This window comes from Tinamus guttatus, unplaced genomic scaffold, assembly GCF_059628265.1.
Source record: "Tinamus guttatus ecotype Peru unplaced genomic scaffold, ASM5962826v1 Tinamus_guttatus_pri_ptg000489l, whole genome shotgun sequence".
Classification (NCBI taxonomy): domain Eukaryota; kingdom Metazoa; phylum Chordata; class Aves; order Tinamiformes; family Tinamidae; genus Tinamus; species Tinamus guttatus.
The window spans coordinates 2,705,145-2,732,354 of record NW_028289023.1 but is presented as its reverse complement, the minus strand read 5'-3'; the positions used below and the strand labels follow the sequence as shown (position 1 = coordinate 2,732,354).

The 27,210-nt window shown below is 40.1% G+C and overlaps 1 protein-coding gene across 2 annotated transcripts; it reads right to left on the bottom strand.

The window, feature by feature from the left end:
• Window positions 1-240: 240 nt before the first annotated feature.
• Window positions 241-24,141, bottom strand: PIK3CG (phosphatidylinositol-4,5-bisphosphate 3-kinase catalytic subunit gamma). Of its 2 annotated transcripts, XM_010220211.2 has the most exons (11): window positions 23,811-24,141; window positions 20,574-22,577; window positions 16,347-16,412; window positions 16,009-16,234; window positions 12,825-12,928; window positions 11,898-12,044; window positions 11,071-11,161; window positions 7,395-7,525; window positions 6,673-6,784; window positions 4,567-4,724; window positions 241-648 (listed from the first exon to the last, which is right to left on the bottom strand). In XM_010220211.2, the coding sequence occupies exons 2-11, from the start codon at window positions 22,563-22,565 to the stop codon at window positions 367-369; spliced, it is 3,309 nt and encodes a 1,102-aa protein (XP_010218513.2). In that variant the 5' UTR covers window positions 22,566-22,577; window positions 23,811-24,141; the 3' UTR covers window positions 241-366. The 2 variants fall into 2 exon arrangements, with proteins under 2 accessions (XP_010218513.2, XP_088389333.1); XM_088533207.1 differs by lacking the exon at window positions 23,811-24,141 and having other exon boundaries at window positions 20,574-22,635.
• Between the last annotated feature and the right edge of the window lie 3,069 nt (window positions 24,142-27,210).

Below are 27,210 nucleotides of genomic sequence, written 5' to 3'. Positions count from 1 at the left end.
ACCCTCACAAATGACGATGTCACAGGGAATTTCTGTTTCAGTTTGGAGGTTATCATCTTACTCATGCTCCTCCTTCATATCTGAATTTATTACTAAAGAAAAAAAGAAAACTGCAAGTCACATAAGCAAAGCAACTGGCTAACAGAATCCAGCAATCTTCAGTGTCATTAGACACTAAAAAAAAAATCTTAACTGCAGGAGAATCTTCTGGAGGGGCAAGCATAATTTCTTGCCTTTTTTAGAGGATCCATTTCAGCTGCCAGAAAGTAAAGGCAATTTTAACTGTTCATTTATTAGGAATGCATAAATAACAACATATAGATCCACTAAGTCCCTATCATGCCTACACTTAATTTACACAAAACATTAAGCAGAATGCTTTTCTACTCCTTGTTTGATTCCAAGCACGAGATGCAAAAACCAGTTAAATTGCACAGTCCAGCCCTTATCTCTGCAAACCTCTATCTGATCGAGAAAATGTTTTTTAGCATCTTCCTCGCTCTTCCCTACTGTCAGCGCATCCCGAATATACTCAATATCTTCTTTGCTGGTTAGTTGGGGCATTCCAGTCATTAGCATCATGGAGAAGAGGATGATCAGCAGGTTTGTGTGGTGTCGAAGAGCTAGATAAGCCTTCACACATACATCCTGCAAGACAGAATGAAATTTGTTGTTAATTGATGAGGGCAACTGAAAGGGATGATTTTAGGAAGTTCATCAGAACTTCTATGAGCTACTTTCACTAATCAGCCATATAAAATTATTCATATATGTCAGAGAGAGGAAGATCCAGTAGAACTGTTCATGTGAGCAGAAACACGGAGCTGACTTTGGCATCCGCTGCTCACTATTCCTCCTTTCATTAACATACCTTGGGGCATGAAGTACTGTTCTGGTGTGAAAAGGAAAGGCTCTTCTTAATAACACTGTATGAATTATTAAAGCATAAAACCTTGGCTTCACAAAAATTTCAAGTTAATTCCCAGCAACAATTCATCATCATTTTTTATGACTAGTATTTTCCCACTTGCAGACACTGGGATAGCAAGTGATACTGAAAAGAGCAGCACCTTCAGGGAGACTATTTTTTCATTTTCTATATATATGTGTCTATAAACTTTGCAGAGGTGATGGCTTGTTTAATGGAGAAGATATTTCAGGCTTGTCCTTCTGAGAAATTCTTTCCAGTTCTATTTTTAAGGCATGCTGCCTCGCTGTAGGACTGCAATGTTTATGTCCTGTCATTCTGGATTCAACGGATTATTGTTTTTGTTACAGCTTTATCACTTCCATTTATAAGTAATTCCTGCTTAACAACATAAACTTTGGAAGAATGAAATTCCTACAGCTTGAAAAAAACCTCTGATGCCTTTTAGAATAATATTTAATGATGACTAATACATAAACTGAACACATAATTTATTGTATTTGTTAGTCATTTGCTTTTAGAAGCAACATTTTAAGGGAAACAATGCAATGAAGAAATGAACTGAACACTAGAATGTTAAATGGGGCCTGTAATGCAGCAGTGTAAACAGATGCAAAATATTTCCAAGAAAGTTGTTGCTATTAAAACCAAAATTAAGCAATGTTGTCTTCCACCCAATTAAATATTCAGATTCATCTTACCAAAAATTTGCAAGAATCCATTTAGAAATTGTTAAGAAAAACAACTTTTCATATAAAATTCTACCAAATCTCAGTAGCGCTGCACAGCTACTGTGCTACTTATTTTTGACCAGCTATTTTTCTTCCTTAGTAACAGCAAGAATTGCACAAATATCTATGACTGTTCCCATCAGCAATATCAAGACAACCAGATGAACTAGGAAGATACGATGGAAGCGGGATGGTATGCTGAAAATCTGTCTATAGGGTTTCTCTTTTCTCCTCCGTTGCCTGGGCCCTTACATCTTTCACTCTAACTTTCCAAACAAATTCTGTCCTAAAATAAGACTACTTTTACAAAATCTAACGTTAGTTTAGCTCTGGCAAAGCAGAAGACAAATTGCAGTGGTCAAAGTACAACTTACAATACAAAACACCTTCATCTTTTCATAAGGATTCCTTTCGCTCTGTTAACACCAGAGAGAAAGAAATTGTCATGAATACCAACTTCAAACAGCAAAATCTTGTCACAAAAGTTAGCGTGTTTTGTTCCTCTTGAAAGAGATGAAAGCTCTTTAGCTTTATCAAAGCCGGCTTTGCAGCGCTCTGCGGATGCTGTGTCTCACCGCTGCTGGTGTCGGAGGCAGCAGAACGATTACAGCGGAGAAGCTGCCAGGCCCGCGTCTCGGGAGCGCTCCAAGGACTCAAAAAGGCTTAAAAATCTGCATCTACTTGTTACAGTTATTTATTCATGCAGGAGCAGAACAGAATTTTGAATTAACGCCTTCCAAGAAAACTTGGTTTTACGCTTCTGAGACAGGCACAGAGAACCAAAAATAATGCATACATTTGCATCAAGGGTATGTAGATGTTTACCATGGGATTAAGAAGCAAACTGCTACCTAATCCAAGGTCACAGGGAAAATGAGAGGTGCTGAGGAGGACTCAGAATCCCCCTGTATAACAGACAACAGAGAATAGTTGCTTATTTTGAATAATATTTTGAAAATATTTGAAACTGCCATAAGCATTAGTCTGCTAAAGGTCAGGCAGTCTTATCATAGAATCCTTAAGGTTGGAAAGGACCTCTAGAGATCACCCAGTCCAACCCCGCTGCTCCAGCAGGGACACCCAGAGCACGTGGCACAGGGTGGCATCCAGGTGGGTTTGGAAGATCTCCAGAGAAGGAGACTCCACAGCCTCTCTGGGCAGCCTGTTCCAGGGCTCTTGTCACCTTCTCTTATGACAGAAACTGTCCAAGTCCCCTTACACAGGTCATGTCTTCCCAATACAGTATATTACAAAAAGTAATTTTCAGTGACAAACTGTAAGCCCTTCTTACTGCCCCCTTTCTTTCAGAATCATGTGCATGGACTTGTATAAACAAATGGTGCAACTACAAGAAAATACAGATCTACTGAATGTACACAGGTCTCCGTATTATCAAGCCAGCAGAGTAAAGCAACAAAATATTAATGAATAAATTAATGAATAAAAAAGATTTCAAAATTTAGTGGAAACACTTGCAACGAAGAAAACAGGTTAATTAACTAGGTGTACAAAGCTCAAAAGACTAAGCAGATGTAAGATGAGACTCTCTCAAGGCTTTCTACAAATAAGTAGTAAAAACGCTGCCTGTGAATAGTGATAAAGGGGTTGCACGGATTCCAGCCAAAGGCTGGAAAGTGAACGTCACCACATTTGACACTTAAAACAAGGGAATTTTGGAAAGTACTACGGCAGCTGTAAAATTCACTGATGAGACAGAAAAATACTTGTCTTTTTAGATTAAGTCATGCTCCACTTAAGTACATTTTTGCAATTAGGACAGAGGGCCATTGAATACTGCTTTCTATGAAATATTTCCATAATGTCACTAATAGCCTTTGGCATCTGAATTTGATTAAACTGTCATGAGGAAAAACAAAAAAAGGAAGCAAAATTCAGACTAAGAGGTCATAGAAATGAACTTTGTTGCAAGATCAGGAAGGGTACCATGCCACTGACAGTTTTAAAAGTTCACTAATAGGTAACTATATTACCATGGTCTTTAATCAAAGTGATTTGTGTAGCTAGTTTCCTCTGACACCTACAATACATTTTAAAACTATAACATTTGTATGGACCGTGTCCAGTAGGTAACAGAGAAATAAAACCAAACAAAACTCCCACAGATATTTTAAATAGTAAAAGCACTGAGGGATGTGAAAACAAAGGAACAATATACGTTAACATAGCTGAAGTACAAATTAGAGATGCTCTTAAAATTAATGACGGATAAATGGTGAGACTTTTCCATTAATACCTGAATGAATCAGCAGGCACAATGAATGAAGCCCTCCCTAGCAGGAAACATGATAAAATTACCCATTTTAAAACCAAAACTCATTTTGCTTATTTTTGAACCACACAAATAAAAATGCTTATTTTTTACAGCAAGGTATGCGAGGTCTATTTTGTTCAGTGTTACTAACTTTGCTTGGATGGATGCATTTCACTTTTAACTTCCTTTTTATTGATCTTTGAGACAGCCATTTAATGCACTATCCAAATGGCAGGATCAGGAGAGAACAGCACTGGCAGAGCCGTCTGCAGAACACCCAGCACCTGCTCCTACTAAACAGGACACTCTAGCCGATGCTTCGCAGGTACTGAAGCCCTCTAAAAAGTATTTTTCAATCAAAACAAGGAAGAAGAAAGGACTTCCCATATGGTCTGCTGCTGGCTGAAGCTTTCTGAAGTGTTTTTGTAGATGTCTGAATTCTAGTTCCCATAATGTTATAGATAATTTTTGCTCTTAGTTGCTTCTAAAATATCTCAGAATTGTATTATGATTCAGTGAAATTCTATTAACATAATCCCCAGAAGCCTAGACGTTTAAAAACTAAGGCCCTAATGTTCCTCTCAGTGAGTAAAAACATTGCTTAATTGATTTACAGCTAAATATTAACTCTTTACCTGAAATTTATGGAAATGGACACTCGTCTTCTTTCCAGAAGTCCCCATGACAAATAGAAAATCTGGAGTCAGCACAAAAGGAACTCTTTCCTTATTAATTCCAAGGAAGCTTTTATAATTCCCAAGAATATGTCCAAAATCAATATGAAAAAGGTTACCTTGATAAAAAAGAAGAGAAGTTAAGGTTAGGCTGAAATAAAATAAACTCAGCGCAGTACTTACTTGTATTTGCAATACCCCCAGCAAACTGGTTTGGGTATAGGTGCTCAGTCTTTAGTTTTGCAGAAAAGGCTATTTACTGTTTTACATCTATAATTCTGTTTCCTTGGCCAAGTTACTTTTTGTTTATCTTTTCAGCCTTTCACAAGCTGGAAGAACTGCTGTATTTTCTAAACATACACTAACAACTTTTCAAAAAGCAAGCAAGTAAAGCTTGTACATCCAATCCATAACAATGCAGAATCCCAGCACATGAGTATATGGAAAAGCCTTGCAGGTTATATTACCAACTCCCTTGGGATTGTGGCACAATCTCACTCCCTGGACTCGGATGAGCCACTAGAACATGCTTCTTTCTCACAGATCTGCATTACCAAGTTCCAAACCATCTTGCACATGCAGAGTAGATTTGCACTGCCACCCTTTGGAGAGTGCACTAGGGCATTAGATCCCAAGAAAGTGACCAAAAAAATCCCATTTTAAGGTTCACTGCACTTACAGGAAGAGAGTGGCCTGTTCCTCTCCAAATTACTTTGCTACTAGCACTGCTACACAAAATGCAAGAGTGTGTTTGATGAAAAACACAGATTTGCAATAACAAAAATTGTATATTAAACAACAAAACATCAAATGCTATAAGCACTTACTTAATAGTGCTTCTTAGGTGAAATAACCTGAAATGTTCCAGCATTTCAGACAGTTTCTGTGTCCTCACAGCCTACCCCAGAGCTGACACGCTCTGCAGAGCTGCATTCTTCATGCTTCTATTTTTCAAGACAGCAGAAGACACTCTGGCTGCTCTGCTCCTGCTCATCACAGAATGACCTTTCTTTTCTCTCTTCTTTCCTATTGACCTGTCCTTCGCTCTCTGCAAAATGGCACTGACACTATATGATGTAGGATAGAACTACATGTAGTAATGTTAAAATTAAATCATTTCTTTGTCTTCTTTTCCTCCAGGATTTCTGATGAGCTTTTATATTGCAGTCTTCAATTAGTTCATTTCTGCCTTCAGGCTACTTTATTCTCTATAGCCTCCTAAGGACAACTGGTAAAACTTTAACTATCATATGATTAATATTAAGTATACAGTCTTCTAACTAAGCCCAAAAGAATTTTCTGTCTCTTAGCATTATGTAAATACTAATTACAAAGTATCAAGAGCAAGAAACTGGAAGCGAATATCTCAGACTAAATAAAACTCCACATGTACTGCTCATTTTTTGTACTTCCTGGGATTCCTTCCATAGAAGGATAAAATTAGGGACAAAACAATGTGCAACTAATGAAACAACTCCTAATGAGGTTCCTTCAGGAGCTTCCGCACTATCTGCAGCCTTTACTAACAAAACATACTAGCAAACTAGTACAACTAGTAAAACTAGTAAAATCCTTGTAGGATTTTCTATTATGGCATATAAAATATTCATGTCTCTTGGAAGTGAAAGCATTCCAATAACATCTAAATTCTGACATCAGAGACAAGTCCACTAAACATAGAGCCACATTCATACTCCAGACAGGCAAATAGCTGTCATTTCATCTGGCTTTTACCTTGCTGGCTTTTAGATCTTAAATCTAGGTGAAAAATGAGTTTTACATTCCACAGAACTTACTAAGTAACAAACTCAAACTTAGAAAAGCAAAAGAACCACCTTATTAATGAAAAATATCTAGAGTTTGTTTCAAGGCCAAAAGGATGACAGTAGGTTTCAATGCTACAGAAAGACTTGAATTTCTAAGTAAGGCTGACAGAATTAGATTGTGTCCCTTCACCCCTGGTTAAATTCATTATTTATTAGATTAACACACATACCTAGTGAAGTATAGCCAGCCTCTGCTTGTTCTATGTAATTCTTTAAAAAAAAAAAAAGGAAGAAAACTCACCTGCTTCTGTAATCATAATGTTGTCATTGTGCCTGTCTCCTATTCCAAGTACAAAGGTTGCCACGCAGTAACCAGCACAAGAATAAACAAATCTTTCTACAGCTGCCTGAAACTAAAAAAAAAAAAAAAAAAAAAAAAATCAGAGAGGTTAAACACTTCAGTGCTGAAAACTAACACTCCCTCGTCATTCTCAGAGTCATATGACTCTCTGTGGACAAGTATCAATCAAAAATTAGACAACTCTCTTTTATAATACACCTCTGCACAACAGAGATTAAGACACCTACCCTGCATCACACTCAATATGCTGCAACAGCAGGCTGCCCCCTTTAACACGAAGTAAGTATATAGTTATGCACACTTGCATGAGAAAAAGCAGGAAGAAAGCTTAGCAGCAAAGAAGTTGTGGGTACTGAAGCCTGCCCCTACATCCTCTATGCCCACAGCCTTTCCGTTTTCCTAGACATCCTTTCAATCTGCTCCCCACGTATCACTTGTAAATACACTGACAAGGGGGGCACTTCCAAAGCATCTTGTTGCTCAGCAGCCTGCCTGCCAGCTGGTGCAAAAGGCACCTTTGCAGAAACTCACAGCTGGGTACAGGGAAACAGAATGGGTTTTTCAAACTTCCCTGAGTAGTTCAAACACAACCTTATGGGCTCTGTGCTGCTAAATTGCTTGGGTACATTTGAAAATCCAACTTAAGAATTCAAACAACTCACCTTTTCTTCAATCACACATCTTTCCTTGAGCCACTGGTTCAGTATTTCATCCTTAAATGCACCAGTGTTGCCAACTGTGCTCTGCTGGATTTTGGCAATTGTCGTAGCATCTTTCACAATTTCAATCATTCCTACAGAAAATAAGGGAGAAATAGTATTAATTTAATATAAATTGTTAAAATATTTCAAAAATAGGCAAAATTACATTTAAAAGGTGGATTTTTAAACCACCTTCATAAATCTGGCTACAGCAGGACTGGGGAGCTGAAGAGAAGCTGCAGATTACAGTGCCCTGGCAAGACCCGTGCTGCCAGAGCTGTGGCAGAGGAGCAGAGCTGGAGGTGCGCAGTGAGCTGCAGCAGCTGGACTGTTAGTGCAAAGCTCAGGATTTTGGGACCTGGACGTAGGTAAGAGTCAGTACAAACATTCTTCATCAAAACAGAAATATAATGAAATAACTGGCCCATTCCCCCGAGCATGGGACTAGCAGACACTGTGAACAGCAGACAAGTGAGAAAGTCCCTCAACGGAACAGATGCAACTCAGCACCTCAGAGCATCACGGTGCAGAAACAAGGACTGGTACTGTTTGTGCCAACAGGGCCCGCAGTGAAGAAGCTGGAGGGAGAAAGCAGAAGCAGAGGCTGTAACACAGCTCTCCTCTGCAGACAGACGGGCAAATACCAACTGCCCTAGTGCTGGGCACTCCTAGGAAGGCTCAGCTTTTAGCAAGCTGATTTGGGAATTGGAAATATTACGTTTTCTTTCTCAGGACTAAGTCCAACAGGGTCTTCTAGTAAAAACTTGCATTCAGCCCTAGCTCAACACAAAGCAAGCAAGCAAAGTAACCCTTACCCCTAAAAGGGATTCAAGCCAATTTCTGATCTGAATTTGTCTCCCTACCTGGATCTCATGAATTTCTATCTATTCACATTCTTACCCTCTTGCATTTACTGTATTTTCTGCAAAATTTTCAGCAACAGAAAGACAAAGCTGTAATCTTTTCCTGGCCTTCACCCACAGCTAATTTCTCCCCGGAGGTATTTCTTCTGTCTTGGAAGAGATTAGGGTTTGTTTATAATAAAATTATTGGGGAAACATGACTGATAAACAGCAACAAATTGAAAAGCTCTTCATTTTGGTCTGTGCTTGCCAAGCTGCTGTTTTCTTCTTCAGAGCAAGCTCCAGATGACATTGCAGCTACTAAAAACACTTCCCTTCCCTTGCCGTGGGAGATTGCTCACTAATCTCCCTCTACCGGCCAAGAACTTCTCAATTCCAGGGGAATGGAGCTATTCCAGAAGGCACCTTCTATTTCTCTTTCCATTTAAAGTTCCCCCAACATAGCTGTTGTTCATTAGCAGTGTGCAAAGTCCATAGATTTTAAGGCAGATGCTAACAACAACAGCAGCAGCAAAAACAAACAAACAAACAAACAAAAACCCCAGACTGTTCATTCTCCAGTGCAGTGCCAGAAGAGGGATATAAAGTGCCAAAAGAGTGGTATAAAACCAGCTTATTTTGCCCAACAAAGTACTTCAAAGGTATCACGGTAAAGAGTCATTTGCAGGGACAAACAGCATCGCTCTACTGGAAAACCTTTAGAAACCCAGATCTGCCTCGCAGGAGGTATGGCTAGTCCTAGAGGAGACTTCAGGAAGTGTGACAGAAAATCCCAGTTGGACTTATTCAATGGGAAGGAAGCACTGGAGATCTGTGCTACTAAAGCAGGTGACTTTCATATTATGTGCCAGCCTGAACTTCTTTAATTTGGCACCGATACAACACAGTGAGCAGTGGTGATCACCTCATGGAGCCAGGAACATATGTGGCCATGTCACAGGGAGAGAAAACAGGGCACAATCTGTCATTTATGATGCATGGTAAAAAATAAATCTTACTGAGGTCTGTTTGGAGAGTACAGACATTTCCAAAGTTGCCAAACTGCACTGAAGATAACAGTCCTCGACAGCTTGGGAAGGATGTGCACAGGAGGGGATGCCACCCAGGCACTGGGAACCTGGAAGACACCTGGCTGCTTCCCTGCACTCTGTAGAGTGGGGAATGTCCTTGTGTCACTACATGGGCTCAGAAACTGCCCCAAATTTCATGGAAAATATTAAGTGGAAAGGAAGAAAAAGCCTGGAAAAGGATAACAAATTAATACTGTGGAAGAACATTTGCGTGCCACGACTCTCTGGTTTTGTTCCAAACAAGCACAGGTTCTACACCAAAGGCTCCCAAACTGAGTATTACCAACGAAGGCTGCAGGTTTTCGCAGTAAACTGAACAGGAACCGTTATGGGATCAACTATGTCCCTAGTGTGGTGCTGAGGGGAAGCTTAATTCTTAGCTCTCCCACATGCATATAGGAAAACAAACAATTATGTCACTGAAATCAAAGAATGGGGATTCTGTTAAGAATTCATGAAAGAATAATGAAGTCCATAATTTGAATTTAAGAACATTATAATCACTGGCACAATTCCTTCACCTTTCTCCAATACTTCAATGTTTTAGACTGTTTTAAGATGACTTTTACAAACTTAAGTTAAATTCTAATATCCCTACAAAAGCCTAGGCTTGTTATAATGTACCTGAAATAAGAGAGAACCCCCTCCCAGCTCTCCTTATATTTAGGGTTAAAGTGCAATTAGTATTTTGATATATCATGTTCCACTTCCTTTATTACTAGAATTTGATCAATACTATTTATTTAATTTGCAAGGACTTAGGAAAAAGGAAATTTTTGTGTCATACTATGTAGCATTTTATCAGTGAATTTGAGTATTCTGCATTGCTAAGAAATCTTGAGGCCAAAAGAATCATAGAATCATAAAATGCTTAAGGTTGGAAGGGACCTCTAGAGGTCATTTAGTCCAACCTCCCTGCACACGCAGGGTCACCTAGGGCAATGGATGATAAACATTTTATGTGGCAATATATTTTAGCTAGGAAGTATGTTTTTAATGCTGGTTTCTAAGAGTCAGCACAATAGATTAATACTTCAGCACAAGAGATTAATAGCTTTGGGGACAGCCCATTTTTGTAAGCCAAGGAGGCTTTTCTCCAGTCAAGTGCTCAAGACCTGGACTGCATCACTGGCTCTACGGTTAATTCTGCATTAACTGGATACTAGGAAACTGGGATAGTGTGCACACAATGTGAATGTACTGGGATGCATGAAACATGAAGAATCAATTTGGAGCCACTGGAATGTATGAATTGTGCATCAGTTTGGCTTTGTGGATCTAAACTGATTCTTCATACCTCTTTAGGTTGCTCTACACAACATCACACTGGTCTCCAGGAAGCCTTTTAAGCAACTCTTTGATCTCTCTCATCATTAAGTCATGAAAATAGATCATTTGTGCTGCAGGAATTATGCCCACTGAGGAATACTGCCCACACAGGTGTTGAGTAGTGCAGCTCTTCCTGCACTGTTTGGCTAGCATGAGGTATGAAACTCTGGTCAGAAAAAAAAAAAAAAAGAGTGTTTGGCTATTCTAACCCCCCCTTTTTTTTTTCTATTTTATTCTTATCCATATATTAAAATACATTTTGAGTAAGTTGCTTGTTTTCACCACATTTTCCAACCAACTATGGTTATTAGAGGTAAATTGATTGCAGGTTCCAGCTTCTATAACTACGGTATTCTGAGTTTCTAATCACATTACCTATTTTGTTTCCAGTAGAAATGCAACCATATGGTAACAAACAAAGGTCCAAAGACTCTGCTTCCCAAATGGATTCCATAATGCGAAGAATCTAGTTGAAAAAACAAATATATACACTTCAAGTTATATCAAGTTGTTTGTGCATTACTTATTCACACAAATAACCCTACCTGGACTTCTGAGGTGAGGCTAAACTTATGTGTCTATTTTACAGATAAGAAAGCAAAACAGAGCACGCAGCCATTCAAGATTACCAGTTAGAGAAGAAGGGCTTATATTTCCTCATCTGTTCTGTGTTCAGGCAATTTCCACTTAACAAATATTTTTCATGATTTCTATATGAGCAGAAACTCAATGCAACAGCAGGTATACCCATTCTTTTTTTTTCCCCCACCGCCATAAGCATCCCCCAAAGTGCTAATGAACTAGTTTGAGCTATCAGTGATATACTACCAGAGCGATGCTACCTATGATTTTGTTTTTATTTTGTAACTTCATTCAGTGCATAAATAAAAGAGAAAAATAATCCCTCACAAAAACAGACCATCTTGTGCTATGTAAGAGATTTTTTCTCTAGACCACCAAAGTGTGAATGTGGCAGGAGAAAAGAAAGTAACAGTAATACAGGAAAGATGCAGAATAGAAAAGAAAATCCACTTTTGATGTCAGCTGCTGTCATACACAATTTAACAAGTGAAAGACTTCTATTTTACATGGACAATAAGGATATTGTACTCACACTTCAGCAAAGTAAAAAGATTTTTAAATATGAATTTTGATTACAGTATTCATTTTAAGCATTCAAAACAGCATTTTAGCTATCATACCTGTAAAATAAGCATGTCCTGTCGGAGGTCATCTCCATGTTTGAAGATAATGCCTATGGTTTCATTTGACAGAGCTGTGGGATCTGCACATTTAAATTCAAGCCAGAGGGGCTTCTTCTTGGATGCCATTACTTTGCATTTCTCTATCTGTGAAAGATAAACTTATTGCCAGGTGCTCTACTCAACACCAACACAACCAACCTCCTTAAGCACCAGCTGGAGCTCACGGTTTTAAGCCTGGCTACAGCTCCCACTCTGTTATCGGGCAGGCACCCTGTTGAAAGCACGGGCAGAGTGGCATGCACTCGCCACACAAAGCCTCTGAACCTGCAAGCTTGTAATGCTGGCCATAATAGGGGAGCTGGAAAAAGTCCAGCTTGACTCTGGGAAACTGGATTTAGCTTGTAAATCTGGTTCAGGCTGAGAGCGCTTGTAAACAAGGAGTGAGAGATTCTGACATCTCTGGCAAATGCAGAAGCTCCTGACAGCCCTCCCTTTGACGGCTGTTTTGCAAACCAGGCAAGTAAGATTCACCCAGTGCAATTTACCGTATCATTCCCTCCCCTGATTTCCAGTGACCTGGATAAGAGTGACTCAGAACCCAGACTGCTTCAGTCTATTCAATTCCCTCCATTCAGGCAAACTCAATGGCATTTGTGGAAGTAATTCAACACAGTCATTCATAAAACAACAGATTAAACATTTTGCACACAGTTGCATTCAGAAAAAAATTATTTTAGTTTTGGGAATGAAGCCTTACTGAGAACAAGAAATGCCACAGTATTACAGTGAAATAGGGTAGGTCCGCAGGCGAGAATCTCAAGGTACATGAAAACAGGATCTTTAGACATTAGCAAAATATTTTAGCAAATAAAACATATTAAGAGATGATTCAAACAGCATTTGTGGAAACTCAAAAGTACTTACCACCAGGGCTCCTGCTCTTAGCCCAGGATCATAGGGGACTCTAAAGCTCTCTGGAAGTTTGCTGCTCTGTAGTTTTTCAAGCTTTTGCCTAAGTTGCGTGATAACTGCAAGTGAGAAATCCCATCAGAATCAAATTTGGAAGGAAAAAGTTACAGCTACTCAAATCTGCTAAGGATCCTGATTTAGCTAAAAAAAAAAATCCTCAGGTTAGCTACTTTTAAAATCACTCTGCTCATGCTCTCTCAATTTGAAGAACGGAAGAAAACTCTTTAGCTTGCACTATTTATGGCTAGGCTCGTTTCAGCCACCTGAGGTTAATGTCTTCAAGCACCACACAAATAATGAGCCCCCTGCCAGTTTCATAGTCTTGCTGACACTTCATCTCCAGAGGTTTGGAGATTATATTAAAGTGTCACCTTTTCAACAAATGGAAACAAAACACAGAACAATACACAAAAGAAATATGTTACCGTTGTAACTGCCAAGGAAATGTTGAACTCTTCACCCCAAGGGCTCAGAAGTAGGAGGCAATTAAAGCACCTAACATTTTCCAATCTTATTTTAACCTACATTTTTGTTCTAGCAGCCTGACTCACAGCTTCTGAGCACTTGGCATCAATTATACTGTGATCATAAAGACTCCAACAACAGAGATACTGAATTTCCTATCCTTCTAAAACTTATTTCATATTTCAGCTTCGTTAATCTCACAGTGCAAAAAAATAACATATGCCATTTATTTATTTGCACAAGTTTTTTAATATCCCCACATAAACTGCATCTGTAGCATTTTTTCATTCATAAAACCCAGAGATTGCTGAATCTTCAGCATAAACACACACAAAACACTGCATGTGATACACTGTTCATCTTGGCTAGTGGGCATTAGCCACATAAGGAATACATTTGCTATCACTTTTCTAGGACAAAGATCTGAACACTATTCAAAAGTAAATTATAACTACACAGCATATTTGATAAAACTGCAAATATGTTCAGAAGTGTTTCTGAAGAAAATTGAAAAGGAAAAGAGTATTTTAGATGAGGGGGAAAAAATCTGCTATCAACTCAAATAAATCAAGTCAAGAGAATTACTTGGGAAGTAAGAGCACACAGATGTGATATCTGTCTTAAGGACTTAGCAAAAGAACTACCTAGAAATGCCAGGAGACTGATGCAATATCCATTCTGGTAAAAAAAAAAAAAAAATGTTGACTGTGAAATATAGGAGCTAATAGGTGAACATTTTGATTAGATAACCTCTCCTAAAACCAAACCAAACCAAATCAAGGTTGTAGTAAACTAAGCAATGAAATAACTTTCTAAAATGTAATTACTGATTTGCTAAACAACAGGCTCTGAATATAAATAGCTTGATTTCAATAATTTTTCTAATTATCACAGACAACATAATTTGGAAATTGTACACAAACCAATTGAAGCTCATAGATTAAGAATTAAAGACTAAGAATTATCTGATTTTAAAATACAACCAAAAGTGTTTGCTAAAAATATTTCTGAGTTGATCTATCTTAAGAACAAAGTGCTACGCAGTTTAAGAGAAGAAAGAGCAGCACAGACACGTATTTGGAAGAGAAATCAGCTAACAGAGTGATGTTGAAAGCAGACAACCCTATATAAGATGGAAATATTACGATCTTAAGAATTTATTTATTTCTGATCACTTGCTATGTTTAGATATAAACAGACACCTTACATGAAAGGTGAGAGAAACATCTTCGGAGTATGATCCCTACTAGATAACACCGGACTTAACAGGAGGATTTTTTTAATGAAAAACAAATCACAAATAATGGCAGAAGAAAATAAACACAAAGACTAGATGAGACTGCATGAGGGGATGAAATGCTAAAGTATAAATATGTATGAATACTGGAAACACTAGAGCAAAGAAGAAGCAATATACGTAAGAAGAAAATTGAGGAAATGTGTTTTAAAAAATTTAACAAGCAAAGGCTGCCTGTTGGAAAAATCATATTCTCAGAAATCTGAACATAAAATGAATTAGATATATCATTAGCAGGACACCCTATAGTTTCAGGAAGCTTCATTTTTTGGAAATGGCTATTATATAAGTAATCTTTCAACGTTCTGCTGTATATTACATACAAAGCTTACTTAACTTCAAAATCTGGTGGGTGTTAATGTGACTGCTTTCTCTTGAAGCTTATCTTCTTTTCCCTCACCCTCTTCAAAAGTAATGTATTATGAAAACCACTGCCAGTACAGACATGTACATCTGCAATGGCAGTAGATTATTCTAGAAAAAGTGGGATTCTGTACCACATTCACTGCTAAATAAGCAGAGCAGGAATGATTTTCTGAGCCAAGGATCTCATGGGCTAGACCATATCAGCTTGAACTGATAAGAAGAGCTGTTCTCTCTCCAAGTAGCTTTTGGAACTCAAATGGTGTCATATGCCTTTTCCTTCTTCCTCCTAACTCCAAGCAACAAATAGGAATGATGATGAACAAGTTCTTAGGGAAAGAAGTAGAAAAGCACAGAGGTAAATAATCATTGCATAATCCTAATGTGGCCTCCAAACCTGTGCTTGCAAAGACTGGAAATAACACCACCACGTCTGTGTCTCCCGGGACTGCTGCTCCTCACACTGCAAAGCACCAAGAGCATGCTCTGTGCATCACTGCCCACCCAAAGCCACTTTTGTGGGCTAGCAAAAACTGTACTGGACTCCTCCTCAGCCTTACTGCCAAGAGAGATTTTGGGACTGTTTAGAGTAAGGCTATGTTTCTTGGCAAATGTTTCTTTTTCTCTTTATTTCCTGTTAACATTCGTGTTCTGGGTTGTTTCTTTTTTTCCGTGCTAAGATTTTTCAGTGCTAAGGGTTACGTACAAGATCTTAACTGAACACTTCCCAGTTGTTCAGCGTAGAAGTTCAGGATCAGCCAAAGCAGAGTTTGGTATAAGGTGTCTATAATATTGATATACTTCTCTGCTTTGGGGAGAAAGGGGCAAAGAAATGTATTATTGATTTAACCTCTATCAATCTACACTGTCAATTTATAAGAGTATAAGAATAAGATGCTCTTTTACAGTGAATTATGTATGAATTTCTAAATAAATAGTAATTTTCTGCCTCGGTTTTCACACACACAGAAAAAAAAGCAATAGAGAAACAGAGAAATGCCAGTGAGCAAATACCTTGAGACGTGACATCATACTTTTCTGCAGAAACTGATTTTATCTCCATTGTGACTTTATGCAGCAATTCAATGACTTGAACCTGCTTCATGAAGTCCTGCAGCATTGCCTTCCCACAGCCCCGCAGATAGGCCTCGAGGATCACAGCAAACCTCTGCTGGTAGTGCATAGACTGGGCAATCTCACTTCTTAGAAACCAAAATAAGAAGTGGCCAATTCTTTTGTTCTAGAGGGGTAGAAAAAAATGCTAGAATTAGCACGCATGGCAATTTCTTGAGAAAGAGTCTTCATGATGCCAGTTGCTTTAACATAACCTGGCTGTATTTTGAAGTACTTACTCTCAAACCCCGTTTCAGCAGAAACCTGGCTAACGCGCTGTCATGATATGGCTCAAATTTCACAGCCTGAAGAACACAAAAGTAGAAGACAAATGCTATTAACATATTTAAGAACCTGTTGCACTTAAAATTTACAGATGACATCTACAGACCACTTTGCTGCAGGAAGAGAAGCAGAGGACTTCCAAGAAAGCAGAAAGCTGAGAAACCAAAGCAATGTTTCTTTGATTTAGAGCAAGCGCTTTTTATTTGTGACAGGTTCTTTTCGGATATTTTATTAATGTGACAAATGAAAGCAACACCAGAACCAGAGGTCATGTGTGTTAGTGAAACAGAACAACACCTTTCTTGGGCAGTCTTGGTAGGCTGTAATGAAAACCACCAAGACCAGAAAATTGCTTGTAGATGATTTGCTCAGAGGATGCTTGAAAAGATTATTGCCAAATTAATTTATCACTTGTAGTTGTCCTTTAATCAAAAATTTCATTAAAAACATTTTTTCCTGATAATATTCACAATGTAAGGCTCCCACTTCATGGCTCCCTACCATGAGCAGCACCAAGAACGACATCCAGCAGCAGCACTCTGACCCGGAGCCCCTGAATGTACCACAAAATACGCTACAGGCCCTGATACACTCCTCTATTAATGGGGCAGCATTAAGAGCAAGAGTTCAGCAGAGCTCTTTTTCTTAACAACTACCAGCACAGATGTATATTTCTCCTCTTCTGAGAGCCACTCCCCTGCACCCAAGCCCACGGATATTTTGAAACTGTTGCCAAAAGAGGGTGGAAACAGAGAGTCAACAACTTTTTTAAAGCTTCAGGATTAGATTTTTTTTTTTTTTTTTTTTTTTTGCTGTTGTGCCCTCCTGCCCCCCAATAACCAAGTGAGTTTATCTACAAAAAGAAAGCTCTCACGTTTTCAGGTGGTGGGACATGAGGGGGAATTCAGCCATTCCAGGTGAGGTTTCTCGTTTCCTACTGCTTGTCTGCTCCAGGGATTCACGTTTGTAGGAGGATTGTATTATTATTAAGAGGGAGAATGACTTACGTGCATACCCCGAGACACGGGAAGAGAAATAGGAAGCAAGAAGCCCCTGGAGCAGAGCCATGGAAGGCTCCGCGTGGCCAGAGGGGGTGGCACCAGAGGGAGACAGGGAGGTGACAGAGTAGGGGATTAAGGCCAAACAAGGGGATGTGCAGGGAGCTCCCAGGACATTCAGCTTTCAGAAGCACCAAAGTGTGCAAACCTCCCGCCACAGTTATTCAGCAAAACATAATGGCTCTTTCAAGACATCCGTGGTCCGCAACTTGCTAAGAAACAACTGTGCCCTCAGCAGAGATCTGCTACATTCATCCAACTGAGCACAGTTCTCAGCGCTTAAAAGCCCAGCAGCACCTGGGTGTCTTCTCGGTATTGCAGTATTGGTGGCATTCCTAAAATGTAAGTGCTCCTGTGGGTTGTTTCAACAGAAACAAACACCCTTTTTCAGTCAACCTTCCAGAAGGACCAAGCTTACAAAAATGCTACCAGGACTTGTTTTTTCCTATCACTGACTAAGCAAGAGAGAGAAATGCCAAGAACTGGACTGCCTTGATCATATCTGCAAGGCCATCTGTCTCAGTGCACCAAGCAACAGCATCATATTCAGGAAAATTTGTGAAAACTTTCAGATGTAAACTGGTTTTCAAAAATATGGATCATTTTACTTTGGTTAGGTTAGGAGATGTGAGGTTTTTTAAATAAAAAGTACTTTTCACTGCAATAAGGCACCTAAAAGCCTTATTATTACTTAAATTACTACTTAAATTTCAATGGATTTGCTCTAAGTTCCAAGAAAGCCTATTAGAAACCTCATTCTGGTGTAGGTTTTGCTGAATGTTCTCAGCATATGCCTCTGAAAAACAATTTAAGAATGAAATACAGCCAAACAACAGTTCATTGCTACAAAACAAACATCCCTAAATCAAAGTTGTAAATATATTTTAGCATGAAGGAATATTAGAAAAATGTTTTATGAATATCCTTACAATGCTTAAGGTTCACAAATAATTATTTAAGAGAATCAGCTCCAGTTTTCTTTTCTCCCCATGAAGGCAAATTTCAATATTTGAAAATCACCAATAAAAGCTGGCAACTAAAGGCCCCTGCCAGCACCCTGGCCTTACCAATTTGCCAGCAGAAGAACTTTACTCTCTGCCATGTACAAGCAGTTCAGTCTTTCTCACTGACAACAGCATTTCTGGTATTTACAACAGCATTTTCTGGTATTTAAACTATTCTTTCCATGTTTTATTAACTGTAGAGAGAACCACAGACCTTTCTGGCAAGCTCTATGGGCTTATTTATGGCATGCCTACTTCTCTTTGGGAAAGACCTGGGGAGAAATAAAATGTTTGTTTGTTTTCTAACTCTACTGGGAGGCAGAATGGAGAGTATCCTGTGCACAGTGTAATAACCATAAAGCTTTCTTGAAGTCACACATGCAAAAGGTGATGATCATTTTCAGAAGAGGCATCTCAGATGCCTCCATTCAGCGTAGCCTGACCTGCATTCTCTGAAAAAAGAAACGGGTTTTCAAATATACAGGGGTATCAACACATTGCTGCAGATCAGCAATGGCCTGTGCACTGTAACTAGCCATGGAAGGAAAGACAAGGAAGCAGCAGAGGTCAAGGCTGAGCTCTGGGATTAATTTCTTACTAAAAATCATCAGTGAAATTAAACTACTGCGACCTTACGCTGGGCTAGTTTGACTAATTTACTTTTAGAAAGATTTGTCCCTTGTAAAATTTTCTCGAATTGTATTTCCTGAGAACAAATGATTTTGAAAACAAAAGGAAAAAAGAATCACCTCTTCTTTTATGCATTTGCCTAACAACCAGTCACCGCTCAGTTTGGATATAAAAGGAAAAAAACTGCTGAGCTACAAGCATAGTGCGTAAGCTCACCACCACGCTTATATATATGTATATGTATATATATAGTAGCAGCTACATGGGAGGTCCAGGGAGGTAACCACAGCGGTTCTTTCGTTCATGCCTAAGTGCCTAAATCCTGCCTGGGGAGCCTAATCTTCAGGCAAGCAAAAACAAGGTTGGAAAGGCTTGTTTAAAGCACTACCCAAGCACTTCAAAACCAAAGCTGAGTTGACTGACTCCTTTTTCCTAGGAAGCAGAGCTCTCCCTGCACAAACTACAACTCCCAACCCACAGGTGCCCAGGCTGCTGCAACTACTGTATTTTTTTAAATGTTGATCCTGTTCTCTGATCCTCTGCTGAATCCGCTGCTGGCTCCGTGGGATGACAGTCACTCCGGCTGGGCTGGGGCCCTGGCAGGCCTGGGAAGACGTGATCACCGTGGGGAGCAGCAGTGGGCACCTCTCACCTGCCAGCACCAGCATGGCCCCTGCCACCACCAACATGGCCCCTGCCACCCTGCCGAGCTCCAGCTGTTTAGCGAAAAGCCAACAAACCTATTTTCATGTATTGAAAAAGGCCCAAACATTTCAGATGTTCCATCCCTCCTTCAGGAGGCCACACACAAAGCACTTCAGCTCGATAGAGCTGTGGTTCATTTCCATTAAAAACACAGTTTTATGCAACTTCCCAGAATGAATTAATCTTAAATAGAGAGTCATAACAACCCTTTATTTTCTTTATAAAGGTTTTTAGAAGTTTCTAGATAAGTGTGTTTACCTTACAAGTACAATATTGAAGACACTGCCATGTAGTATGCAACTAAATGGTTATTTTTAGTCTAAAACCCAACTCCATATCCAAATCTAAATAACCTGAACTCCAACTTCAGGCCTCGCCTCCATTATCATCTGCTTTTCCTTTCCTTCTGCTGTGCTTCCAGACTGAGTAAAACCCATGGGTCAAGGCCAGGCAACAGCTCTTCGATGCTACGTGATGCAGAAGGACAGACTCACAGCTCGGGTGTGTTCCCACCACAGCTGCGCTAACATTGCCCATTTCCAGAAAAACATACTACTGTGGGCACGAGATGCAAACTGCAAGACAAGGCAACTGCCACACAAAGATGCGAGCACAGAAATAAAGGCAAATGCAAAGTGTGTTTCAGGTTAATTTGGTAACGAATGCTGCTTTGACTAAATACTGAAGATCTCAAAAATGGGGTCATTTACTACCACAGGAATGGTTATGTGATAATGCAAATATTCCCGGAAGCCTGGAGTTCAGGAATGCAAATATACCTTACCTGCACAAGCTGCAAGAGGTAGTGAAGAACATCATCATCTTCTAAGCTCTCCAGCTTCTGAACTGCCATTGCTCGCACATTTTCGTCGGAAAAGTTACAGTCCAGAAGCTGCATCGTGAGTCCAACATCCAAAGCACTTTGATCCCACACCTCCTTTTTAGCTAGCAACTGGTATGTTTTGGCCACTATTTCTTGTTGTCCCCATTTCACTGAGCTAAGAAGCTTAGGATATGCCTTGGGGTGCTTTATGCTTTCATATCTAAAATGCCACAACAGTTCTTTGTCCTCTGGAGAAAGTGGATTAAGTGGATCTGTTGCTATGATCTCTTCAAGTTGCTTGCGAAGCTGGTTGGGCATTTCAGCCCGTGTCCTGTCTCCTGGCAGGTCAGATGTTATCCTGTGCTTGGGCAAGGCAATTGGGTGACAATATTTGTCCAGTACGATGGAAATAGCCATTGAGTTTTCTTTATCTGGATTAGTAGCTGACGTGAGTTTGTCTGCATTGATACTTCCTTGTTCTTCCCCCTTGCCTGGGATTTTCCACATGTGAAGCACGTACTCCCCACTTCGGAGCAAAAAACGGTGATCTATCAACAAAAGATTTACATAATAGAGAAGCTGGGTTTTGCATTTTGAATCGGAGTTGGGGGATTCGTGTGTCTTTGTGGACAGTCCCTGTGCTTTGCCACAGTATATCTGAAGATTAAGGAGTGCTCCTTTAGGCAAATCCTTGATTTTGATATCAAACTCCAGCCAAATATTCCACAGAACCTCCTCCGTAAAGGGTTTGGATGAAGTCCTCCTCTGTGAAAGGAGCTGTTGCCCGTGTTGAATGTTAGCCTCAACAAACACAGTGAGATCAGTATTTCTTGGCAAAACTGGGATATCAATGCCAACTATTTTCACCCTAAATTTCCTGTTACAATCCCACAAAGAGATAGTGAAGACTCTTTCATGATCTTTCCCATCTATGGTCAACTGTTCGTGGTACCCTGTAACTCCCGTGCAGTCATCCACCAACGGCCACTCTTCCTTCTGAACCTCATCCTCATGGGGGTCAGGCGGGTTGTCTAGCACAAGGTGGATCTCCTCGCTGTTCTTAAGGCACTGTCTAATCCAATGAAAATCTTTAATTGGGGTCTCTCCAGTAATGTACTCATCTCTGCCACAAATTCTGAGAACAAAGTCCAGCTCACTGTGATCTTCAGGAATATCCATCAACGACTTTTTCTTCGCCATTTTTGTGAAAAAACTATGGAGAATCATATCTGGAGTGTCATCAATTGACACCTTAATTTTTTGGCTGGTTGTTCCTCTATGTATGATTATGAAAATGTTATTATTGGTGATCTTTTTGAATAAATATTCTGGGAGTGGCTTAGATGTAGTCCAGGGGTGCATTGCATACAACTTAGGATCTCTACAGGCCACCTCTATCATTCGTGGAGTGACTAACCTGCGACGGGTAAACTCTAGTTCATCGTCATGCACATTGCTCACATCGGTGACATCGTAACCAATTAAATCATTAAGCTGTCGCTGAAATTCCTGAACTTCTTCTGATGGCTTTTGTTTCTGGACAACGTAGATCTTGCCTACCTTTTTCTGTAACACTTTCCAATACAGTATACAGTCTAATGTCTGTAATACTTGATGTTTATCATAAATTTCATACCACTGCCCTTTCTTCTGATACTGGAGAATAAACTGATCAGGACTGAACACATGGTAGAAGTCAGTGGTTTGGCTCATCTCTATTGCACGCATCCAAATCTGTGCTTTCATTTGCTCAACTGTACAGTTGCCAGCTATTTCAAGTAACATCATTTCTGGTACTTTAGTATGTTTATTGCTTGTAGGTAAAATGAATTCAATAGATATCAGTTCCATTGAAGACAAATTACCCGATGTACAATGAGGTTTCATTCTTCTTCTCCTTCGTTTGTTCTCCTCTCTCATAACAACGGGTTGCTCATAATCCCCCAACTCCATGCCAGAAGAAATCTAGCAAAACATACAAATGTTTGATTACCTTCTCATTTACATTTCTCTTTGCTCTTTTTTAAAAGCTCTCAGTTAAAATCAGAGGCCAGTCAGAACCCTGTTACATACTTTTTGTGCTTCCCATTCTCCTTAATTATTGCTTATAAACAGTTGTTTTACATTAACCATCTCAGATCTAATCTATTCAATTTGAAACCTAATAAAACGAGAAGCAATGCTTAAGCGATTAAAACAGAGCTTTTAAACAGTGATTTATAATTTATGAGCCTAAGTGGCCCTTCTTCCCAGACTCAATGGAAGCTATGAGGACCATGTAGCTGCTGTACTGATTTGCTCTCGTTTGTATTTAACTGAACACTGATTCTTCTCCTGGCTCTTCTGTTTTGGTGCTGTTGATATTATCATAAGTGGATTTTCATAGAAATCAAGAGACACATTACTGTATATGAGCAAAACAATATCCTACCAAGTTTTAAGGAACACAGAAAGAAAACAAATCAAGAAATTTTTCTATAGACTGGAGAGAGGTGAAGTTATTGCCATTTTCCTTTGTCCTTCTCTTTAGTGATAAAGAACCAGAATTTACATCGTCCAAAATCACTTAATATTAAAAAGTCACTCACTATCTCCCAAGAAGAATATTTAATACACTTCTGAATTCCAGCCTGTATCCTTAGATGTGCTTCTTTTAATAAAAAGTCAGTTCACCAGATTGGTAACAACCCACAATTTTAAAGTAAGCACTTAAAAAAATAGTATGTTAAAGAAGGAAAAAAAGCCTCATAAGCTGATGACATGATCACTCTATACATCAAGTCCCACCTAAACCAGCTTGTAAAACAACTTTGAAAGCAAATTCTCTACCTTACCAGCTTTCAAAAAACAAAAATATTGTTGCTCTCACTTCATCGCCACTGAGCAGTGCTAAAGTGGAAGTTTCCAGCAAGAGTTTGAAAGAGGAAAGTGGCGCGGACGGGACGCGCTCACGCTGCGCTCTCCTGCACTAACACCACATTACAGCGACATACTGAGCAACTGCTTTCTTCAGACAATGTCTCTGACTGCTTGAAAACCTAAAACACACCCCGGGAACAATGCTCTAGCAGACAACAAAACATGAGCATAAAAATACACAATCTTAAACTGAAACTACAGTTCTTTTTTTTTGAGCTCCGGAAAGCAAACAACCATAGACGCCACCTTTACTGTTGCTAAAACACAATGAAATATTACCTGCTTGTAAAATAAAGGCTGACTTGCTGAAGACGACTCATTTGTTTAAGTTTTGAAGTTTCTGTTCTTTTAAGGGAAGATTATTCACACAAAAAAATTCTTTGTTCAAGCTGTTCTGCTTTTCTTGCTCACCCTCATATCCAGATGCAAAGGAAGTGCTGCACTTACCAGGAAGGAAGTTTTAACCAAGCTGATTATACATATGATGTCTCATTTAAAAAAAAAAAAAAAGTTAGAATGCTTTTCCTGTTACAACATTAAAAATACATTTACAGTGCAGCAATTCAATTTTAACACAACATGTATAAAATACATGCTTAAAACCTATAAAAATAGCTTAAAAAGGAACAATAAGTCTAATAAATATGAATATGTGTGGAGTTCGTCCTCCAGAGTGAGGATGAACTATAATTTTACAACCTAGTTACTATATAAGAGAACTAGACAAAAGCTACCAAATAAAAGACAACTAAAGCAGTTGCATCTCCTCAGTTTTGTACACATTGTGGTCCTTAGAGGATTTCCAGCCTAAATGCAGTTACAGCTTTTCAAGCCAATCCCATGGAGTTTGTTGAAAATTAGCTTTCCCAGCTTTCTCCACTCTTTGGAAGCAATATTTGAAATTCCTCACACCACTAAAATCTACCCCTCCTGATGAATGAGACATGTCCAGAAGTTGTCATTTGTGCTCGTGCACGTGCAGCCCGTGAGCCTTCATCAGCTGACTGCTCCGCAGGATCTCAGCACTTCACGATACCTTCCTCCCTGCTCTTCCTCTTCGCTGAAAAAAACACCCTGGTGCTGGGAACCTAAAGGGCTGGGACAGTGAGCAGAAGGAAGCTGCTGATTTCAAACACACAAGGGAAAGGAGTTCGGGTGACAGGGATAGAAAAGGAGAAACACGGGTGCGAAACGTGGGTTCCTGGTGCCTTCACTCGGACATTCCCTGCCTCCTAAGTGCTTGACTTTGCAACACTCTTACAAAGACTGTATTTTAAGCAATAATTTAGAGAATACATAATATAGTCAGGAATTTAATATGTTTTGCTTCATTTAAATAGAAGATTTTAGCAATTAGAGTTTTGGGTTTTTTTCAACCAGGCTATAATAGGCTATTCCATAAATAACCCTGGTCTGAAAGTCTTTGTGCTGTCCCTATTAAGTAAAAAAAGACTCACTACAATTTCATTTATTTTTTTGCCAGACCTAAGAAAGATCTAACATGTGCCCAAATATTTGCCACCATGCAGCACGCACTTAAAGATGAATTTTTCAAAAACATATATTCTGTTTCCCACTAAGCCTTTCTAGTAGATCAAGACTATGAAGACTATCAAAAAAGCATCTTTTCCTCATGTTGCAGGGAATTATGCTGTACCCTGCTGATCTGAAGTCACTGTTTGACAGCTTCACCACTTAAAGCAGAGTAATACTGTGGAACCATCAAAAACATTCCATACAAACTGCATCGGATACAATGCAAAGTTGGTGACATTTGAGCAAGTGCTTACACAAGGCTGCCCCATTCTCTCCAGTTCCTTCCATTTCAGCTGCTTATCATGCCAGTTCTAGGATTACGACTGTCTCTAGCCCTGTGTCTCCACAAAGACAGACACAAGAGCATCCTCATTCCTAAGAGGGTACCAAACTGTACCTACTTCTTGCTAATCCATGTCTGGACATGCAGCAAACATATCTGCTTATGCATACACATCCAAAAGCCTTTAGGTGTAGACTGAATTAAGAGAACTAGTCCATGATCCCTGATGGGACATGATGGAGCAGGAACAGATGGGAAAAACAAACAAGATCTTCTCTGTCTCCAGTCCTAACAAAGTCAGGTCAAGAAACTAATCACATTTTTTAAAAAAATGATTTTTTTCACATTATTTTTCAGCTGGATCAGTTCCTTGCTGTTTTAACACTTGCAGGAGTGCTAGGATTGATACGAGAAAAGGATACGGAAGCAGAGGGAATGTAGCCAGGACACTTTAGGGTGACTATGAGATTGAAACCAAACTCACAGCAGCACCACGAATAATTCGTCAGTAAACACTGGCTGAAAGGTACTTTAAAAAGACCAAGTGGTGTTATCATGAATTATTCCATATATTCTGCTACAAATGTTCAAGGTATCTGCAAAACTTCACTGCTTGGTTAGGATTGTAGAATTCTACCAGCTGCTTCCGGATTAGTCTTTTTGTTTTAGCATGAACTCCTTCCCAAGCAGTACAACCTGCAAGGCAGTAGGGCCCCTCTTCTGCAGTGAGGATTACCTCATCCCCACATTATGCAAATATAAGAACAATCCAAATTTACATTCACACTTTCAGATAAACAAAACACACAAGCCATGCTACCCAAAATTTCCATAAGCTTGTTAAATAAATAACTACAGAAACACATTTTGCTTTGCTCTTGTGTCCACATCCACTAGCAAATATCGACTCAAAGAAGGTTCCTATTAGCAAGTAAACTGGATAAATAGAGTTGTCAGTGGAAGGTATCCTAATGAGCAGGTACAGCTTAACTTCCCATCGGGAGGCTGTACCAGGCACAATCAGACTGCTGCTGTGGTTACGGTGTTTTCTGGACCACGGCGCTTTCACTACAGACTGTGGCGTATTTTGCTTTCTACAGCAGCTACACGTTTGGGAGGGAATCTGGGACCATCAGTAACTTCTGGTTGGGAACCAGGAAAACCTTTGGCTAAATTGCAGGTACCTGGAGTTACACAGGAGCTCAGTGACCAACCTTAAAATTAACGTTTTAGAGTTAAAAGATGGGGAGATTCTGCAGTGACAGGCTCACTATTTAGACGCTGTCTTCAAGTTGTGCCTATATATATATATATATATATATATATATATATATATATATATATATATATATAAATGCTGATCTTTAACGGTACAACGGGCCCCAGGGTGCTCCAAGGATTTTCCTGGCGCTGTGGGCCGGGGGGAGGCTTACGGTGCATGCGGCATGGACACGGGGACGGCTGCAGAGGCGCGGGGGCCGAGCCGGGCCGCAGGGAGCCCCGAGGCGCCGCCGCGCAGCGGCCTCCGCGCCGGGCCCTGCCGCGGGCAGCGCGGCCCCGCGCCCGGCGCCGCCGGCGCCCCGAGATGGCGGCCGGCCCCGCCGCGGCGGCCGGGGGCAGCGCAGGGCCCCGGCACGGAGCTACTCACCGCGGGCGCGGCGCGGCGGCCCCGCCGGCTGCGCGCAGGTGCTCCGCTCAGCAGGAAGCGGCGCGGGCTGCGGGCCGCAGCGGAGGCTCCATGGCCGGCGGGAGGCAGCCCCGGCGCCGCCGCCAATCACCGCCGGGCCAAGAGGGAACCGGCGCCGCGGCCTCCCCGCCCCGCGCGGCCGCGGCGCTGCCGGCCGGGCCCCTTCCCCGCCG